The 17,568-nt window shown below is 49.8% G+C and overlaps 1 protein-coding gene across 1 annotated transcript in view; it reads right to left on the bottom strand.

Annotated features, from left to right (window-relative positions):
- The window catches only part of KIAA1109 (KIAA1109 ortholog), a 590,259-nt gene that overhangs the window by 152,050 nt on the left and 420,641 nt on the right, over window positions 1–17,568 (bottom strand). The window contains 5 exon segments of the mRNA XM_029584454.1: window positions 4,031–4,281; window positions 9,209–9,299; window positions 11,204–11,313; window positions 11,704–11,827; window positions 16,386–16,516. Coding sequence (XP_029440314.1) covers window positions 4,031–4,281; window positions 9,209–9,299; window positions 11,204–11,313; window positions 11,704–11,827; window positions 16,386–16,516 — 707 coding nt within the window.

The following is a 17,568-nucleotide window of genomic DNA, read 5'->3' as shown; positions in this document are numbered from 1 at the left end:
CACTGCCCACAGCATCAACATCGCTGCCTCGAGCGCGACCGGCGGGTTGCGAGTGCCTCCTTGTCGGTTGATATATGCCACGGTGGTAGCGATGTCCGAAAATATCCTGGCCTCCCGGTGCCGAAGAAGTAGCAGGAAGTGTCGCAGAGCTAGTCTGACCGCTCAGGTCTCCAGACAATCGATGGACCATATCGACTCCACCTCGGACCACGTCCCCTGCGTGGAGCTGCGGTCGCACACTGCTCCCCAGCCGCCAAGACTGGCGCCGGTGGTAACTACCACCCAATTTGGGAGATCGAGGGACACGCCGCGAGCCCGATTCGCCGGATCCAACCACCAGCTCAGACTGTTCCTGGCCGCTTGCGGCAGAGGGGGAAGCACCTGGTAGTCCTGCGAGAGCGGTTTCCAACAGGAGAGAAGAGCTCTCTGTAGAGGTAGGAGGCGCGCAAACGCCCAAGGAACCATGTCGATGGTGGAGCCCATCACCCCCAGGAGCGGGGACGGAGCTGGGACGGGTGTCGTAGGCCGTCCCCAAAAAAAAATCCAAGCGCTGCGAGGAGGGAGCTCTTGGAGAAATTCACCACCCATCCCAGGAACTGCAGGAACTGTACTACCCTGGCCACCGCTGCCTGTCCATGGCGGAAAGACTTCGCTCGAACGAGCCAATCGTCCAGATAAGGATGGACTAGAATGCCCTCCTTCCGAAGGGCAGCCGCCACCACTACCATGATCTTGGTAAAAGTGCGCGGAGCTGTCGCCAACCCGAACGGGAGGGCCATGAATTGGAAATGCTGGCCAGAATCTTGAACCTGAGAGGACGTTGATGTTCCCGGTGAACGGGAATGAGCAGGTAGGCCTCCGTCAGATCCAAGGAGGCTAGGAACTCCCCCCGATGCACCGCCGCGATCACAGACCGCAGTGTTTCCATGCGGAACCGGGGACTTGTTGACGTCCTTGAGATCCAGGATGGGCCGGTAGGAACCGTCCTTCTTTGGCACCACAAGGTAAATGGAATCATGGCCCAAGTCCACCTCTCCGAAGGGCACGGGCGCAATAGCGCCTATCTCCTGACGCCTGTCCAGCGTTAACTGCACCGCCCATCGCTTGGGACCCGATCCGCAGGGGGAGAAGATGAACCATCCCTGCGGAGCGCGGACAAACTCCAAAGCGTAGCCGCGTCCTATGGTGTCCAGGACCCACTGGTATGAGGCGATGTGCGCCCACTCCTTGTTGAACAACGCCAGCTGACCCCCAAGTCTGGGAACGGCGGAGTGGGCGAGCCTGACAACATTGTGAGGACTTGGGAGAGGGATGTCCCGTCCCGGGGCTGGAGCGGGCGGGCCGGCGCCCGCGAAAGGAGCGCGACCAGGGCTGAGACCTGGGGGCGGAGGGCCTGGAGGCCGCCGGACTGTAGTTCCTGTAGCGTCGTTGAGCCCTGGCTCTGGTCCGGGACGAAGAAAACGCCCTAGAAGACCGGTATCTGTCCTCTGGCAGACGATGAACCGCATTTCCCCCCCCGGGACTTGATGATCTGATCCAAATCCTCCCCAAAGAGGAACTTACCCCTGACAGGCAGGGAGCCCAGACTTGACTTGGAGGACGTATCCGCCGCCCAGTTGCGAAGCCACAGCAAACATCTGGCCACTACCACCGAAACCATGGAACGTGCCAGCTCCCGAAACAGGTCGTACGAGGCATCCTCCCCGTACGACACCGCGGCTTCCAGCCTATCCGCCGGGGCGGCCTCCCCGGGAGGAAGGGCCTGGGAAGGGAGGAGTTGCTGCACCCAGAGGAGGCTTGCCCGCTGGGCAAGGGAACTGCACATCACTGCTTGCATACCCAGCGTGGAGACCTCGAAGACCCTTTTGAGGAAAACTTCCAACTTGCGATTGCGCGCATCCCGCAGGGCCGCGCGCATCCCGCAGGGCCGCGCGATCGTCGTCCTCTTCGTGACCGCCGACACCGCGGAGGCCACCTTTAGTACCTTAATGAGATCCAGGAAACTTCCGGCAGTGGATACAACTTTTCCATGGGCCGTCCGACCTTCAAGGAAGCCTCCAGAGCGTCCCATTCCCTAGCGAGAAGCTGGAGGAAAGATTCGTGGATGGGAAAGCCCGGGCCCTCGGCCGAAGAGCCGCCAGGACCGGATCCCCCTTCTTTGCCGAGGTGACGACCGCAGGAGCTACAGGCGTGGGCGGGTCCGGCGGCGGACCCAGATCCAGCTCCTGGATAATCAGCGGGATAAGGTCGTCTAGCTCTTCCCTCCGGAAGAGGCGAAGCGTGCGCGGATCATTCCCCTCCGGCGTGGAGTCCGCCAGGCCCAGGGCCGTAACATCAGGTTCAGAAGCCGCCGGGCCTGGCGCCGCTCCCCCCGGCCCCGGGGGGGGGGGGGGGGGTCGGGCCCGGACGGGGGGGGGGGGGGGGGGGGCCTGAGAAGCAGTCGCCATCCGAGGAACCGTAGCCGGGGGAGGCCCCGCAGGTGTGTCCAGCCCCTGCAAATATGCCGTATGCATACGCAGAATAAATTCCGGGGAAAACCCCGGCCTGCCCGAGGGGGCTCCGGACGAAGGAGAGGCCGTGGTATCCTGCCCCGGCGGACCCGGTTCCGGTACCAGGGCCGGTGGAGAAGCCGCAACCGCATCCCTATCCTCCAGCGCTCCCTGAGTCCCCTCAGGGCGCTGTGTGTGTAAGATGGCCGCCGTTCCCGCCAGGAATGGGGGAGGGGCCGGCCCACGCTGCCCGGGCAAACTGGAAAGGAAGGCAAAATCGGCGAGGGACTGCGAGGTGCCCTCCCCCCGGGAAGGCACCGAGCGTCCCTGCAGGCTGAGCAGCGCGACGGCCGCGGCATCGGGAGCGCGTGGCAGCAGAAACGGCAGCGAAGAACAGCCTCAATTAAAGCCTTAAGCCTCGGGGGGGCCGCGAGAGCGTGAAAAACGGCGCCGCGGGGGGGGCCCTCCCGGCCTGCACTGCCCGCCGGATGAAGTTCCAAGTGCCGCGGGGGGGCCCTCCCGGCCGCACTACCCGCCGAAAACGTCCTCCCTGCCTGAAAAACGGCGCCGCGGGGGGGCCCGGTCGGCCTGCACTGCCCGCCGGATGAAGCTCCAAGTGCCGCGGGGGGGCCCTCCTGGCCGCACAACCCGCCGAAAACATCTTCCCTGCCTGCCACAGCAGCCCCCGAGGAGCTGCAAAATGGCCGCCGGCAAGAAATTCAGCGCGGGGAGGCCGGCTCCCCCGGCATCCGCAAGGCACTGGAGGTTGTAGAGCTGCAAAGGAAAAGAAACACAGCAAATCCAAAACTTACCCCGTCCAAAACGCAGCACAGGCAAGAGAGGACCCAGAGAGAGAAAAACAGCTCCCCAAAAGAGAAACTTTTTCATTTTTTTTTTTTTTTCAAATACAACAACTTGATCCAAACAAGACAAGTAGGCAGAGGCCAAAGCGAAAATCAGAAAGAAAAACACAGGGAAAAACCTATAGCAATGGGAGAATCCCAGGATACCCTACTCGCATCTGCTGGAGTCAGAAGATACTGAACTCCTGCAGAGGGGGTAGTGCTATATAGGGTGACGCCCCCTCAAAGCTTGTGCTGACTCCATCTGCTGGATTGGGGACATAACCCACTGTCTGGACTGATCCAGGTACGTACAGGGAAGTGCTGACTAGCTGAAATCAGGAGCCCGCAGGGTGAGCTGATCCACCTGCTGGAGACAAATACTGAAGGGCTGCAGGGTAGGCTCCGTCCTGATATAGGATACCCTCTTCAGTTTTTCTCTGTCTCCACCTGCTGGACAGGAGGCTCAACCCACGGTCTGGACTGATCCGGGTACGTACAGGGAACAGCATTTTAATGTTAAGGGAATATTCATTTGAGAAAATGAATGAAGTGAGAGGGGGGGTGTTTGGGGGCAAAGCTGCCTTTCCCCAACTCCATATTACATGTGAAATAAAAGAGGTAGAAGGGGTAAGCAATCTAACAATCTGATTGGTTAGGCAGATCTCGGGGATCTAGAACAATGCATGCAATGCTTACTGGAGTTTTCTTTGAACAAAAAGCTTCTCTTGATCCTTCTCGTTATCCTCTTCCTTGTCCGAGTCTTCACTGCTGGAGGACAAGCTGTCGTAGCGCTTAACTTCTTCAGGCTGGAAGGGAATGCTTGGTGAGTGGTCTAGGGGTGTGTTGGGTACACTGAACACTGAGCATGATCCTTCACTAATGGGTGAGTAATGGGATGGACCATCAATGGTAACTGACAAAAGGTCAACTTCTGTCTCTTCTGGAAACTGACAGCAAAAAACACACATAAAACATGGTAAGTTCACAGGATCCGACCAGCTACCAGCTGGAAATGTTGTAAAAGAAATCAGGCAAGGTTTTCTTTGAACAGACAGAAGTATCGGATTTGGGAATGGAAAGAATGAAAGGGCTAATTATTACCCAAGCACATGAAATGGAAGATAAATAGCAGATGATTTATGCCAGCACCAGGAAAGCAAATATGCTCACCTGCAACAGGTGTTCTCTGCAGGCAGCCGTTCACCAGTGACATAATCCTTCCCTCTTCCCTCCCAGTAAGGTTACAAGCCACAGCAATGGGGGGGATATAACGCATGCACGGGTCTTCCCCAGAAAACGCTAGCGCGGTGTGCTCACCGGTGAACGGCTTTCTTTAGAGAAAAAAGTGAGTGTGCAGAATGAATGAGATGATGAGATTATTACGGCAATCAGTGCAGCCTTTCAAAAATCCAGGCAGCGGCTTGCAAAGGTATTCAATCCTCTAAAACGTCTGTGGATTTGAAATGACACTTAGAAAGATTGCAAACCAGTGTGCTCTTAAAGCTCATTTCCAAGGTCGGAGTTCCCTATTTCTCTACATCTTTTGTAAAATAAAATCTGTGTAAGTGTCATTTCTAATCCACCCAAACCTGCTGACGTTTTAGGGGGGGTAGAATGCCTTTTTCAAGCCACTCCTTGTAGATATATTTATAAAATAAAACAAACATTCCAAAGGCTTGGAGAACACAGAAAGTTGAGACTTATTAGAATTGCCTGCGAATCAGAGAAATAGCTGTTAATAAATACAAAAGGCATGCACAGCACCGGAGAATGTACAGAATTATCTTATGCTATTAGCTTGGCTAACCCTGGATATTAGGGGGGGGGGGGTTGGCCGGCTGTAACCTTGGTACAGATCCACATGGGAATCTGCAAATCTCTATTACACTGTTTTCAAGGGAACACAACGGAGCTCACCTCTGCCCCGGCTTTACCTTCGAGAACTGGATGCCTGGAAGGCCCCTCCCGGTAAAAGGACCCATGAGCTCTGCAACTAGGTGGCTACTTTTGAAAACTGCCGCCAAAAAAAACCGTACTGCTACGTTTCATTTTTATATCTGATTTGTCCCACCCTAAGGCCGCGCTACAATGACCTGATAATGCAATACTGGGAATGATTTTTGCCTCACCTATATTCATTTTTGAAGAAGCCGAAATAAAAATGTCAAACTCTGTGAATTCCTCAAATGCATGTGTAATACAAGGCCGGCATCCTGCCCTGTATTATCTGAGATGGCAGGGGGGGATCTTATTTGCTCCTTTATTCAAGACTACCTCCCTAGTCACACAAGGCCCAGGCTGCCCTACAGCAAGCAATCTCAACTTCCAAATGAAGTCATATGATGGAGGAATGTTACTTAATGCCCTAAATTCCCTGCAAACTAAAGAAAGGCACTCTAAATATCAAGAAAACAATCGTTTTCCAGTTTTTCCCAACTGGTATATCAATTACGTAATTCTGAAGGCCTTACATACAATGAACTGAGTACTTCTAAAACTCCCAGGCACCAACATACCCAACGATTTTGCTGTGGTGCCTGGGATTTGTGCACCAATGCAGGAACAGACGAGCCATTTGCTCCTGTCCGCACTGTGCAGCTCAATCCCCCAGGCTAGGCTTGCAGTCTTGTGGGAGTCCGGGCACTGTGTGGCTCTGAGCGAGTTCGATCTGCATGGAACAGCTGTTCCCGCAGCAGCGGCCTGAAGGTGAGAGCCGGGGGTGGCTGACTGGAGAGTGATTGGCGGGCTGGTTAGCTGGGACAGGAAGCAGATGGCTCGGTATTTAAAGTTCACTGCCTAATGACATACATTCTGCTGGGCTTGCATGGCTGGAAAGGGAGCGGATAATTTGAGAAGCAGAGATCTTGTGTGGTCAATTAGTTCTATCATAGACTTCCGTCTTTGACTTCACAAATACCTGAAAATACCCTTCCGTGGTTTGCTGCTCAATTTCCACAACTGTATTATTCAACTTTATTGGAGTGAAAAAGAAAAATCTAATTAAGACATTTATTCACCTGACACCAAAGCATGCAAATAATGTCAATTAGACAGACGTAGGGCAAAACTTAAATAGAGGTTGTTTTAGATATATGGGGAAGTAGAACATGCTGGCTTCTCCATGGACTGATGGAACTACTGGTGACAAAGAAAATGGAGGATCTAAACCATGGGAAAGAGAGTCTCAGTTACTGGGCTCCACTTCTCCTCCTGCCAAATTTCACCTTTCTTGTATAAGTAGAGACCCACGGAGACTCTGGAACATGGAGAGCATTAGATCAGGGCGGCCAACGTTTCACGCACCAAGAGCCAAGGATCGGGATGCACGGTAGCAAAGAGCCTCATGTTTCCAAGAGACGAAGCGTGGGAGAGGCCCTCTTTCCAACAGAATCTCTCTCCTCCTCTCAATCCACTCACCCTCCCTCTCTCTCTATCAGCTGCATCCTGTTTCCAGCGCTTTCTCTCAATCCCCCCACCAGTCTCTCTTTCTCTCTCAGTTTCACTCTCTTCCCATGAGCCCCTCTCTCATTCCTCCCACAAGTTTTTCACAATCTCTCCACCCTTTCAATCCTCTGCTCCTATTCCCACCAGTCTCTCTCTCTGTTCCCCACCATTCTCTTCTTCTCTCTCTGCCCAATGTCTATCTTTCTAGTCCCCATCGGTCTCTCTCAATCAGCCCTAGCATAACAGCCCTCAAACCCCACCCCTTGTGCTAATCTGTCCCCTCTCCTCACCCTCTGCCTATCTCCAGTAACTCCCCTGCCCCACTCCTTCCTTACTCTCTCTCTCTCTCTCTCTCTCTGACGCCTCTCTGGCTCTCTACCATACATCCTCCACCATTATCCCCCTCTGGCTTTCACAGCGCCACCTCCTCTCCCCAAAAATGTTCACCCCCCTTTTACAGTGCAGCCCCTCCCCCTGTATATCTCTCTGAAATCCTTCCTGCAACAATCAATCACCATTCCTAGTTCTCTCACCCCTTCACTTCTCTAGCTTCCATTCCTCCCATGCCCCATTACCCCTTCACGATCTGTTGCTGCCCTCCCCATTCACCCCCCTCTCTCTCTCACCCTCATTACCTGAGATTGTCACCCTCCTTCCCTCCCCAGCTCTCTTTCACACACTCTCTCATCACCACCTCTGCCCCACCCTAATGCCATTTCTGGTTTTTACCCTCCCCCTCGGCTCTCTCATGCCGCCTCCACTCCCCTCCACGTGGTTCTCATACAACACCCTGGCCCTCGCTCTCCTGCAGACCTTGAGAAGGAGTAAGATGCCAGGCTGTCTAATATCACTGCTGATTTCAGGGACATGGGGAGGGAAACCCATCTTACCCACAGCACAAGCTCCTCCTCCCCCACCCTCCAACTCTTGCAATATTCACCTCTTTTCATGCCACTGCCCTCAGACGTAGTCACCCTCTCTTGCACTCGCTTGATGCCTCGCTCCCCCGAGTATTAACTAACCACATTCAGCCCCTTCTCCCCTCACCACGCATTATTCTGGTTGACCGGAGCTATCGGGGACTGTGTCCTCCTCTCAGCTGAACGCCAAGTCACGGGAGCACTCTGAGCTCCCTCCAGAGCCTTTTGCTCCAGGCAGCAGGGAGCTGACCACTGCTTCTTCTTTCAGCTCCAACCTCACCCGCTCCTGTTTTCCACTGTTGCTGGTTGCAAATGGGGCGGGGGGGAGAGAGGGAGAAGTGGGTGAGTAGTAGAGCAGTGGTAAGCAGAGAAAACCCCCTGATCCCGGCTCCAGCTCCTCCCTTCGGTCTCTGCAGTGACCGGCAGCCCGGTCAGGTCAGGGGAGGAAGGGGCACTGGAGCAGAACGGCTCTTTTCTTTTCTACTGTGTGAACTTCCTGCTCTGGTCCCCCCCCCCCCCACCCCCCGTAGTGCTACTGTGCCATGTGGCCAAGAGCCACATTTTGCACACAAAAAAGCTGCATGTGGCTCCCGAGCCCTGCTTTAGATTAACCCATCACAGGACTACAAGTAAACTCCTACTGCAGCAGGGGATGTCTGGGGTAATTATTATTATTATTTTTTAAGTTAGGCATCAGTATATTGGAAGGAAAACATTGAAGCTCCTGATGGATTCACATTCTGGCCAGGTCTAGGGAAGCTGCACTCACGGGCCCTAGACGGAAGAGCGAAGGCATCCCTCACTGAAAAGGCGAGTCTCACAAAAGACCACCCCCAACCCCCACATCACAAAAGGAGTTCAGTCACACTCGCCACTGAAAGACCCCTGGGCATGGCATCAATTTCCAGTCATTTACCCTAACTGGTTTTTCTGAAATCCGCCTTGCCTCCCATGCAGATAAAACGTCATGAACAGCGAAACAAGGCATCTGCAAATCGTCATACATACTTTTCCAGCAAATCTCTAACCTCAGAAAAAGCAGATGCAAAGTGGCCATGTTCACTTTGTATCTGCAAGTCTCAAAGCAAAAGTTCATGTTTACTGTATTGAGAATTGGCAAAAAGCCCGTAAGTAAGAAGCATGGCATCATGGTGTCCCCCCCCCCCCCCGTCAAATATCCTAACCACATGGAGGTGAGCTGGGTAGGCTCTGAGGTGGCTCTGAGGCGGCAGAATTTCTCTAACAGCCCATGAAAATTAGAAAGTGCATGATGCACATGTACATGTAATCTTGTACGCCGGGCGGCACAGGCCATTAACAGGTTTTAACAAACATTATGAACATATCCAGTGGTAGATTCATGGGGGTTTGTGGTGGAACTGCCTCTTAACAAGTTTACCTGTTCTGATACCATTTTAATTTGAGATGCATGTAATCCTCCCACCATCATTAACGGCCAATTAATACAACTGTCAGGATATAGCATATTAGAAATAATGAATGCCCTTACTGGGTCCATCACGCTAAAAGTGACTCTTGGCCCTGCAGGGGACGCTGCATCAATCCGGATTTCCGGGACCTCTTCTCCTTCGACCCTGGAGCTGTACGGAAAAATTCAAAGGCGTGAGACAGGCTACACTTTTCTATTTAAAACTGAGGCTTGATTCTCTCCTTACCTGACCCTCGCCTCGTCATCTCAAGCTTAACATCCTTTCCAGCTTTCACCCACAGTCTTTTTATTCCATGAATCACCCAGTTTCTTGAATATCGTCTCTGCTCCCACACTCAGCTTTCCCTAACATCTGCCGTGCTTCCTACTCCACTGCTACAACTCAAAAGCATGCCATGATCATCCTCCTCTCTTGCCTTCCTGTCCGCCACACTGCCTCACAGGAAATCCATTGGGAAAGCACATGCAAGAATAATTTCCTTTTCTTCAAAGCACCTTGCCTCTCACTTCTGGCGCCCCAGGGCCCTTCTGACTTAAATTTGAGTTTCTCCTCGGTTCTGGGGTCCTGAATTCTTTAGCTCCACTGTACATCGTAAGAGCAGTGCACAAGCTGATCAGCAGAAGATTCCCTTCTACATCCAAAAGCAGCAATGTGCAGATTATGAGATTCATATTCAGTGCCATATGTCCTAAGTTTGCCCGTAGCCAGACAAATGGCGGGATGTGAAAAATTCCACTGGCTGATAGATAAAACACAGCTGGATAACATGGAGGACTTTTGGGGTGCAGATAATTAAGCTGAATAAGTTATCTGGTTAACTCTGCCATAGAGCAGTCCTAAAGTTACATGGATAAATTTATCCATGTAACTTTGAGGGGCCGATGCAATACAGGGTGCTCAGTCAAGCGCACTGTTTAACCTGCTGTCGACCCCCTAATGCAATAGAGGGATCAGTGCCTAATTAACGCACGTCCGACGCGGAGTGAATGAGTTAGCGTTCATCACATGCGAATGCACGAGAATGAGCCTATTACTCATTCACTCTGAATGCAAAAATATAAACGTGCGACTCAGACGCACATTTCTCGCGCAGCTATTTACGCCTGCCTGGAGCAGGTGTTATCAGCTGAGCGCACTGAAAAAAAGAACAGAAAAGCAGAAAAAACTGCTTTTCTGTACTTTTTTTATTTTTAAAGTAAAAAAAAGAAAAAAAAATCTCTCTGCCGGCTGCAGCAATGAAAACCGACGCCGATAAACTCGGCTTCGGTTTTCATAACCGCCGGTAACCGCGGGGTCGCGTTAGCAAGGAGGCGCTAAGGTCGTGCTAGCGACCCCCTAAATTTGCATATTGCCCCCGCTTTCCGTGAATAATAGTGCATGGGCCCCTTGGAGAAAGTTGGGCAGATTCAGTGGCGCGGTTATCCAGCCGACCACAGATCCCATACTTAAACCACCTTTAATACTGTGGGACCGCCCAGGGACAGTACCAAAAAACTGCACTTATAATCCAAAGGTCTCACACTAATTAGAGCCAATGTGGCTGCAACAGATATTTATTTAAGTAAGTGTGCAAATGGGGGAGGGATTACGAGCTGTTCACGCTTTAATATGAGGTAGATGGCACCGTCTTTCGTGCGAGGATCACTACCACAGGAAACACAGCAGCGAGGGGAGGACAAGATTAGATTTAAGGACCCGGTTGTGGCTACCAAAGGCAGGATTAATGGGAGCACAGAGGGAGGATTGTGCTCCCTGTATCCTGCCCAATTAGCTGGATCTAAATTTTTCCGTCCTTTTCCCTCCATGTCCTTTAGACTTTAGGCCAGTTAGCCGTGGGAAGAGACTGGAGGGAGGGGGCAAGAGAGATCAGCCTAGTCCCATGGGTACTGGGTACCATGCCCACTGTAATCACCACCACGGGTGTGGTACTTGTTGCTCCACAACCATTACAGGCACACAAGGGTAAAGCTCTGTGGGCCGGTGCCCGGGCCTCTCTGTATTCTAACATTAATCATCCCAAGTGAATATATTTCCCACAGCACACACACTGTTACCTTGCCCTCTCCATTCTTTTTAAGGGAGGCCTTCCAGAAGTTGTGATGCTTTTGGATCGGTTGTAGCTGGGTTTGTAACCGAGTCCCCATTTGTCCTTCAGAGAAGCCGCCTACGGAAACAAAAGTTATTTATTAAGTTACTTAAATAATTCCCGCTAGTCTCCAACCATGGCTGACCAATGCGGCTTACGTCATTAGCATTCACAGTAAAATCACAAACAAGCACAGACAATAAATTATAATAATAAAACAGTTATTGGCGCTAGAGGAAGAAAAATAGACTGAGGACACTCATGCAGCGGTGGCTGCCTGGGAATATTCAGCTTCCATCTTGGAATCACTCGGAGTCTCTCGTTAATTTCAGACAGTGCGAATAAACATCAACACAAGTAAAGAAAGCTGCTACAAATAAAAAATAAATAAATCGTAAAGTCTGTCCCAAAATCGTAACTTTATATCCACATACGGTGGGGGGAAAACAAACAACTGGCACCGCTTACCCTCATGCTGGAGCGACGCAGTTTTTTACGGACGTCTCGACGGATGTCATTAACAGCGACAGACTCCAGCTGCTGGTAGCGCTGAATCTCCTGATTTATGGTCCCTTCGCTTGCTCCAAGCTTCCTAAAATAAATCAATAAATATCCAAGGACGGTATTTGCAAGGCTCAGCATCTTTACCAATGACACAGTTCCATCCCAATGCACTTGTGCTTCTGCTTCACGTCCTCACGTCCCTAGTTTGCCTTCGACACCAGGGTAGAGATGCGAAGCTAATTCTTGCACCAACAAAGGTGAATCCTTATCAGACAAATAGTTCATCAATCTTTTGGGCGAGCGGAGGATTGCATCAGAGGTGTGCACTGGAGGTAGATTACTTGGATTTCACCAAAGCTTTTGATAATCTCCCAAATAGGCGGCTTATGAAAATGCTGCTCATCTTGGGGGTGCATCCCAGGGAGGGGGGACTGAATTATAAACTGGTTGAGTGACAGACAACAGAGGTGGTAGGAAATGGACTAGTGCAGTGCCTCGGGGGATCAGTCCTGGGGCCGGTTCTGTTCAATAACTTTGTGACTCGTATTGTGGACGGGTTACAAGGAAAAGGTTTCTCTTTTTGCAGAGAACACCAAGATCTGCAGGAGAGTGTGCATCCACGAGGGGGCAGACAGAAGGAGAAGTGATGGACGAAAACTCACGGGTGAGTGATTGGCAGTTAACATTCCCTGTATGCATTTGGGGAGCAGAAGTCCATGGGAGCAATATTTTATGGCGGGCAAGAAACTTAGAGGTCATCTTGCCTGCAAAACAGTGCAACAAGACAGTGGCCAGACCCATGGGGATGGTAGGATACCTAGGGAGAGAAATAGCCAACCGAATACGAAAAATGTGATAGTGCCTCCATACAGGTCCTTAGTGAGACCTCACCTACAATACTGTCTGTCTCTGAGGGCTGTACCTCCAAAAGCAGATAAAAAGGGTGGAGGTGGTCCAGACAAAAGGCTACCAAAATGGAGCAGGGTCTGCACCAAAGGCTATTTGAGATGAGATTTTTAAGGACCTTAATATGTATACCACAGGAGGAGAGGAGAGAGTGCGGGGGTAGAGGACAGAGACATTCAAACATAACAAAAGAATTAATAATGCACAGAACGCAAACCTTTTCAGAAGAGTCACCTTATGTGGCTCCAAGGGAATATACTTAGGCAACATTCACAGAAAGCGTGGTGGATGGATGAGGCGCACAGGAACAGTATCACAAGCCTTGCATCTAGGAGTCAGGGGCTCCCTGCCATTCCCACCGTGGCTGAAGATCAAGCGGAGGGCTAATATTGGGACACCCCTGATTCATGAAAGTGTATTCTAATTCTGTCTCTAGGGGGAAAAAAACTTAGTAAACCAGGCTGCCTTCCACCCTCCCCCCTCCCCACAAGAATGCTGTCACCAGTGTGCCGGTGCCCATCAATCTCCCCCCCTCCCCCCCCCTCCATCCTGTCCCTACCCAGTCTCTCTCTCAACTCCCCACCCTCATCCCCAACAGTCTGAATCCAACACTCAGCCCTCACCCCCCCCCTCCTTCCTCACCCCCCCGAGCCAGCTAGCTAGCCGCAGTCACACTCCCTCCCAGCTGGCTTAAGTCGGCCACCATGCCCAGACTCCAGCCAGTTAGCCCTCCCCCTCACCTTGCTGGCTCTGGCTAACTCTGCCACTGCCACAGCTGCCACCATGCAGGGCCCAAATTCCAGGGCTCATCTTGGGGGTCTCGCCAGACTGAGGGACCAGCACAGGGGTTTTGGCATCGCGTGGCTCAAACTCACCGAAAGAGCCAGGTAGTACAGACCAACAGGGAACGAGCAGGCCTCGGCAATGACGGGCACCAGGGTGACCTTGCACCGGGGATTTCTCAATCCCTGTAGTATCAGAATTCAAGAAAGTCCAGGAGAAGCACAGAGGATCCCTAGATGCAAAGAAATGAGGGGCAAGGCTCCAGAAATGAAAGTGGGCAGCCTGCATGGGCCTTATGGTCTTTATCTGCTGTCATGTTCTGTCTGTATCCTTTCAGAGGTGTAATGTCTCCAAAACTGGACACAATATTCCAGACAAGGTCTCACCAATGACTTGCACAGAGGAAGTATGCCCTCCATTTTCTTGATGATTTAAATGGAACTGCAGTCAATCAAAATAAACAAATGCTAAGTAGAGAGGGATCCTTAGTAGTGAAAAAGTGAAGGAAAAGCTAGAACTTAACTGTGGTTTACACATCACAGCAAAAGAAAGCAGATTGGGCAGAGAAGATGGGCCTCACAGTCCTGATCTGCTATCACAGTGAGAAAAGGATTCTTCATGTCCCAGGAGAATGCCACATAAGAACATAAGAAAATAAGAACATGCCATACTGGGTCAGACCAAGGGTCCATCAAGCCCAGCATCCTGTTTCCAACAGTGGCCAATCCAGGCCATAAGAACCTGGCAAGTACCCAAAAACTAAGTCTATTCCATGTAACCATTGCTAATGGCAGTGGCTATTCTCTAAGTGAACTTAATAGCAGGTAATGGACTTCTCCTCCAAGAACTTATCCAATCCTTTTTTAAACACAGCTATACTAACTGCACGAACCACATTCTCTGGCAACAAATTCCAGAGTTTAATTGTGCGTTGAGTAAAAAAGAACTTTCTCCGATTAGTTTTAAATGTGCCCCATGCTAACTTCATGGAGTGCCCCCTAGTCTTTCTACTATCCGAAAGAGTAAATAACCGATTCACATCTACCCGTTCTAGACCTCTCATGATTTTAAACACCTCTATCATATCCCCCCTCAGTCGTCTCTTCTCCAAGCTGAAAAGTCCTAACCTCTTTAGTCTTTCCTCATAGGGGAGTTGTTCCATTCCCTTTATCATTTTGGTAGCCCTTCTCTGTACCTTCTCCATCGCAATTATATCTTTTTTGAGATGCGGCGACCAGAATTGTACACAGTATTCAAGGTGCGGTCTCACCATGGAGCGATACAGAGGCATTATGACATTTTCCGTTTTATTCATCATTCCTTTTCTAATAATTCCCAACATTCTGTTTGCTTTTTTGACTGCCGCAGCACACTGCACCGACGATTTCAGTGTGTTATCCACTATGACACCTAGATCTCTTTCTTGGGTTGTAGCACCTAATATGGAACCCAACATTGTGTAATTATAGCATGGGTTATTTTTCCCTATATGCATCACCTTGCACTTATCCACATTAAATTGCATCTGCCATTTGGATGCCCAATTTTCCAGTCTCACAAGGTCTTCCTGCAATTTATCACAATCTGCTTGTGATTTAACTACTCTGAACAATTTTGTGTCATCTGCAAATTTGATTATCTCACTCGTCGTATTTCTTTCCAGATCATTTATAAATATATTGAACAGTAAGGGTCCCAATACAGATCCCTGAGGCACTCCACTGCCCACTCCCTTCCACTGAGAAAATTGCCCATTTAATCCTACTCTCTGTTTCCTGTCTTTAGCCAGTTTGCAATCCACGAAAGGACATCACCACCTATCCCATGACTTTTTACTTTTCCTAGAAGCCTCTCATGAGGAACTTTGTCAAACGCCTTCTGAAAATCCAAGTATACTACATCTACCGATTCACCTTTATCCACATGTTTATTAACTCCTTCAAAAAAGTGAAGCAGATTTGTGAGGCAAGACTTGCCCTGGGTAAAGCCATGCTGACTTTGTTCCATTAAACCATGTCTTTCTATATGTTCTGTGATTTTGATGTTTAGAACACTTTCCACTATTTTTCCTGGCACTGAAGTCAGGCTAACCGGTCTGTAGTTTCCCGGAACGCCCCTGGAGCCCTTTTTAAATATTGGGGTTACATTTGCTATCCTCCAGTCTTTAGGTACAATGGATGATTTTAATGATAAGTTACAAATTTTTACTAATAGGTCTGAAATTTCATTTTTTATTTCCTTCAGAACTCTGGGGTGTATACCATCCGGTCCAGGTGATTTACTACTCTTCAGTTTGTCAATCAGGCCTACCACATCATCTAGGTTCACCGTGATTTGATTCAGTCCATCTGAATCATTACCCATGAAAACCTTCTCCATTACGGGTACCTCCCCAACATCCTCTTCAGTAAACACCGAAGCAAAGAAATCATTTAATCTTTCCGCGATGGCCTTATCTTCTGTAAGTGCCCCTTTAACCCCTCGATCATCTACCCCTTTAACCCATCGATCATCACCACGGTGCAAAAGAAAAAAGCACAACATTTTTTAACTGCTTTCCAATCAAATATTCATTGTTGGAGCATTCATACATGTGCATCTCTCCTTAAAAGCACTCAAACCCATCAAGCATAGCGGGCCAAAGGCCTCTAGAATAAGTCCTAGGCTGAGACCTTCAACTTGCCAAATTTTCTGGCCATGTTTATGATGAGATTTATGTGCCAGGCAACATAAACAAGGGACGATAATTTAAGAGAGATTGTTCCTGCTCAAGTTAGCATCAAAAAGGGGGCATAGCCAATCAGGAGCACTTTTGGGTATCCTCGAGTCACCGGTTAGTGAAGCAGCTCTGCTCCAAGAAGTGGGGAATGAATGATGTCAGAACAATGTTCCTCACTGATGGAGAGCCAAAATAGACCCCCTTCAGTAAATTACAGGCAGGGTTTTCATATACTTACTTTAAATCATCAATCACTTTTGCCTGTTCATTCAATTCTCTAATGTCTACTAAGCGCTTCACAAATTTTCGGCCTCTCTGGTCGTTAGTTTGACTGCCTTGTGTTCCCTGACGCCGATAATCAACAGTCTCCTATATTAAAAAAAAAAAAAAAAAAAAAAGAGTCATCCAATGCTTCATACATATCAAAGTGCTGTACATCAGAAAAAGATGCAGTCCCCAGCACCAGAAGAAGGCATGCAAAAATCAAATCAACCTCTGTTTTAGCAAAGGAATGAGTAGCTGATTTCTTCAGAAACTGGTAAGTAAGCTGGCTTGCGTGGCTTAGGGGAGCAGTTACATACATTTGCCCAGGAGCGAGACCTGCTTGCTGGCAGGTGTGACCTGACAGAGTGAGAGGGATCGAAGATCTCTGAGCCAGAAAGATACTCTGCGGGCACAGAATAACGCTGGAACTTGGGCTTCAGCCCCAGCAGGTGGTTTACTAGTCGCTGCCCAAGGGTTAACTTGCAGCCGTCTCCATTTACTGACCCGTCATCTGTACTCTAGATGGTGAACAGGAGGATTAATGCTGTAAGGAAATGGTTTGTTTTTCCAAGGACAATTACAACACTTCTGCATATCAATCGTAACGCTTTAAAAACAAAATATCCAATAGTTATTTTACGTCAACATCTGGTGCATTAAAAGTAGTGGCAGGTTTTGACTGCCCCATTAGCACCAAACAAGATTTCCCCAGAGAGAATGTTGTTCTCCCCTTAGTCAGTATCATTCATGTTCCAAATCAATGCACGCCCTCCACTTCCAAGGGCCAGAATCATGCAGGGCTGTTTGCCTGTAGTGCTGTGATGTTTTTCCCAAAACCAGGACAGGAGCTTCCAGACCTAGTCCTGGTGACCCCACAGCCAGCCAGGATTTCAGGATATTCACAGTGAGTATGGAGAAATGACTACTTACCTGATAATTTCCTTTTCTTTAATAAGGACAGGTAGATCTACCAGCAGATGGAGACAGAGCAAAGCTGACACCACAGTTGATATATATACCCCCCTACAGTGATATCAGCCTGCCAGTATTCTCTACAAAAGCCAACTGGACAAACTAAAAAAACTTGATTATTAACAGATAACCATTCCGGCACTCACCCAACATGGAAATACTGAGCTCAGACAAAGTGTAATACT

This window comes from Rhinatrema bivittatum, chromosome 1 (genome assembly GCF_901001135.1).
Source record: "Rhinatrema bivittatum chromosome 1, aRhiBiv1.1, whole genome shotgun sequence".
Taxonomy (NCBI): Eukaryota; Metazoa; Chordata; class Amphibia; order Gymnophiona; family Rhinatrematidae; genus Rhinatrema; species Rhinatrema bivittatum.
The sequence above is the reverse complement of the archived record's forward strand: the minus strand, read 5'-3'. Positions and strand labels throughout refer to the sequence as shown.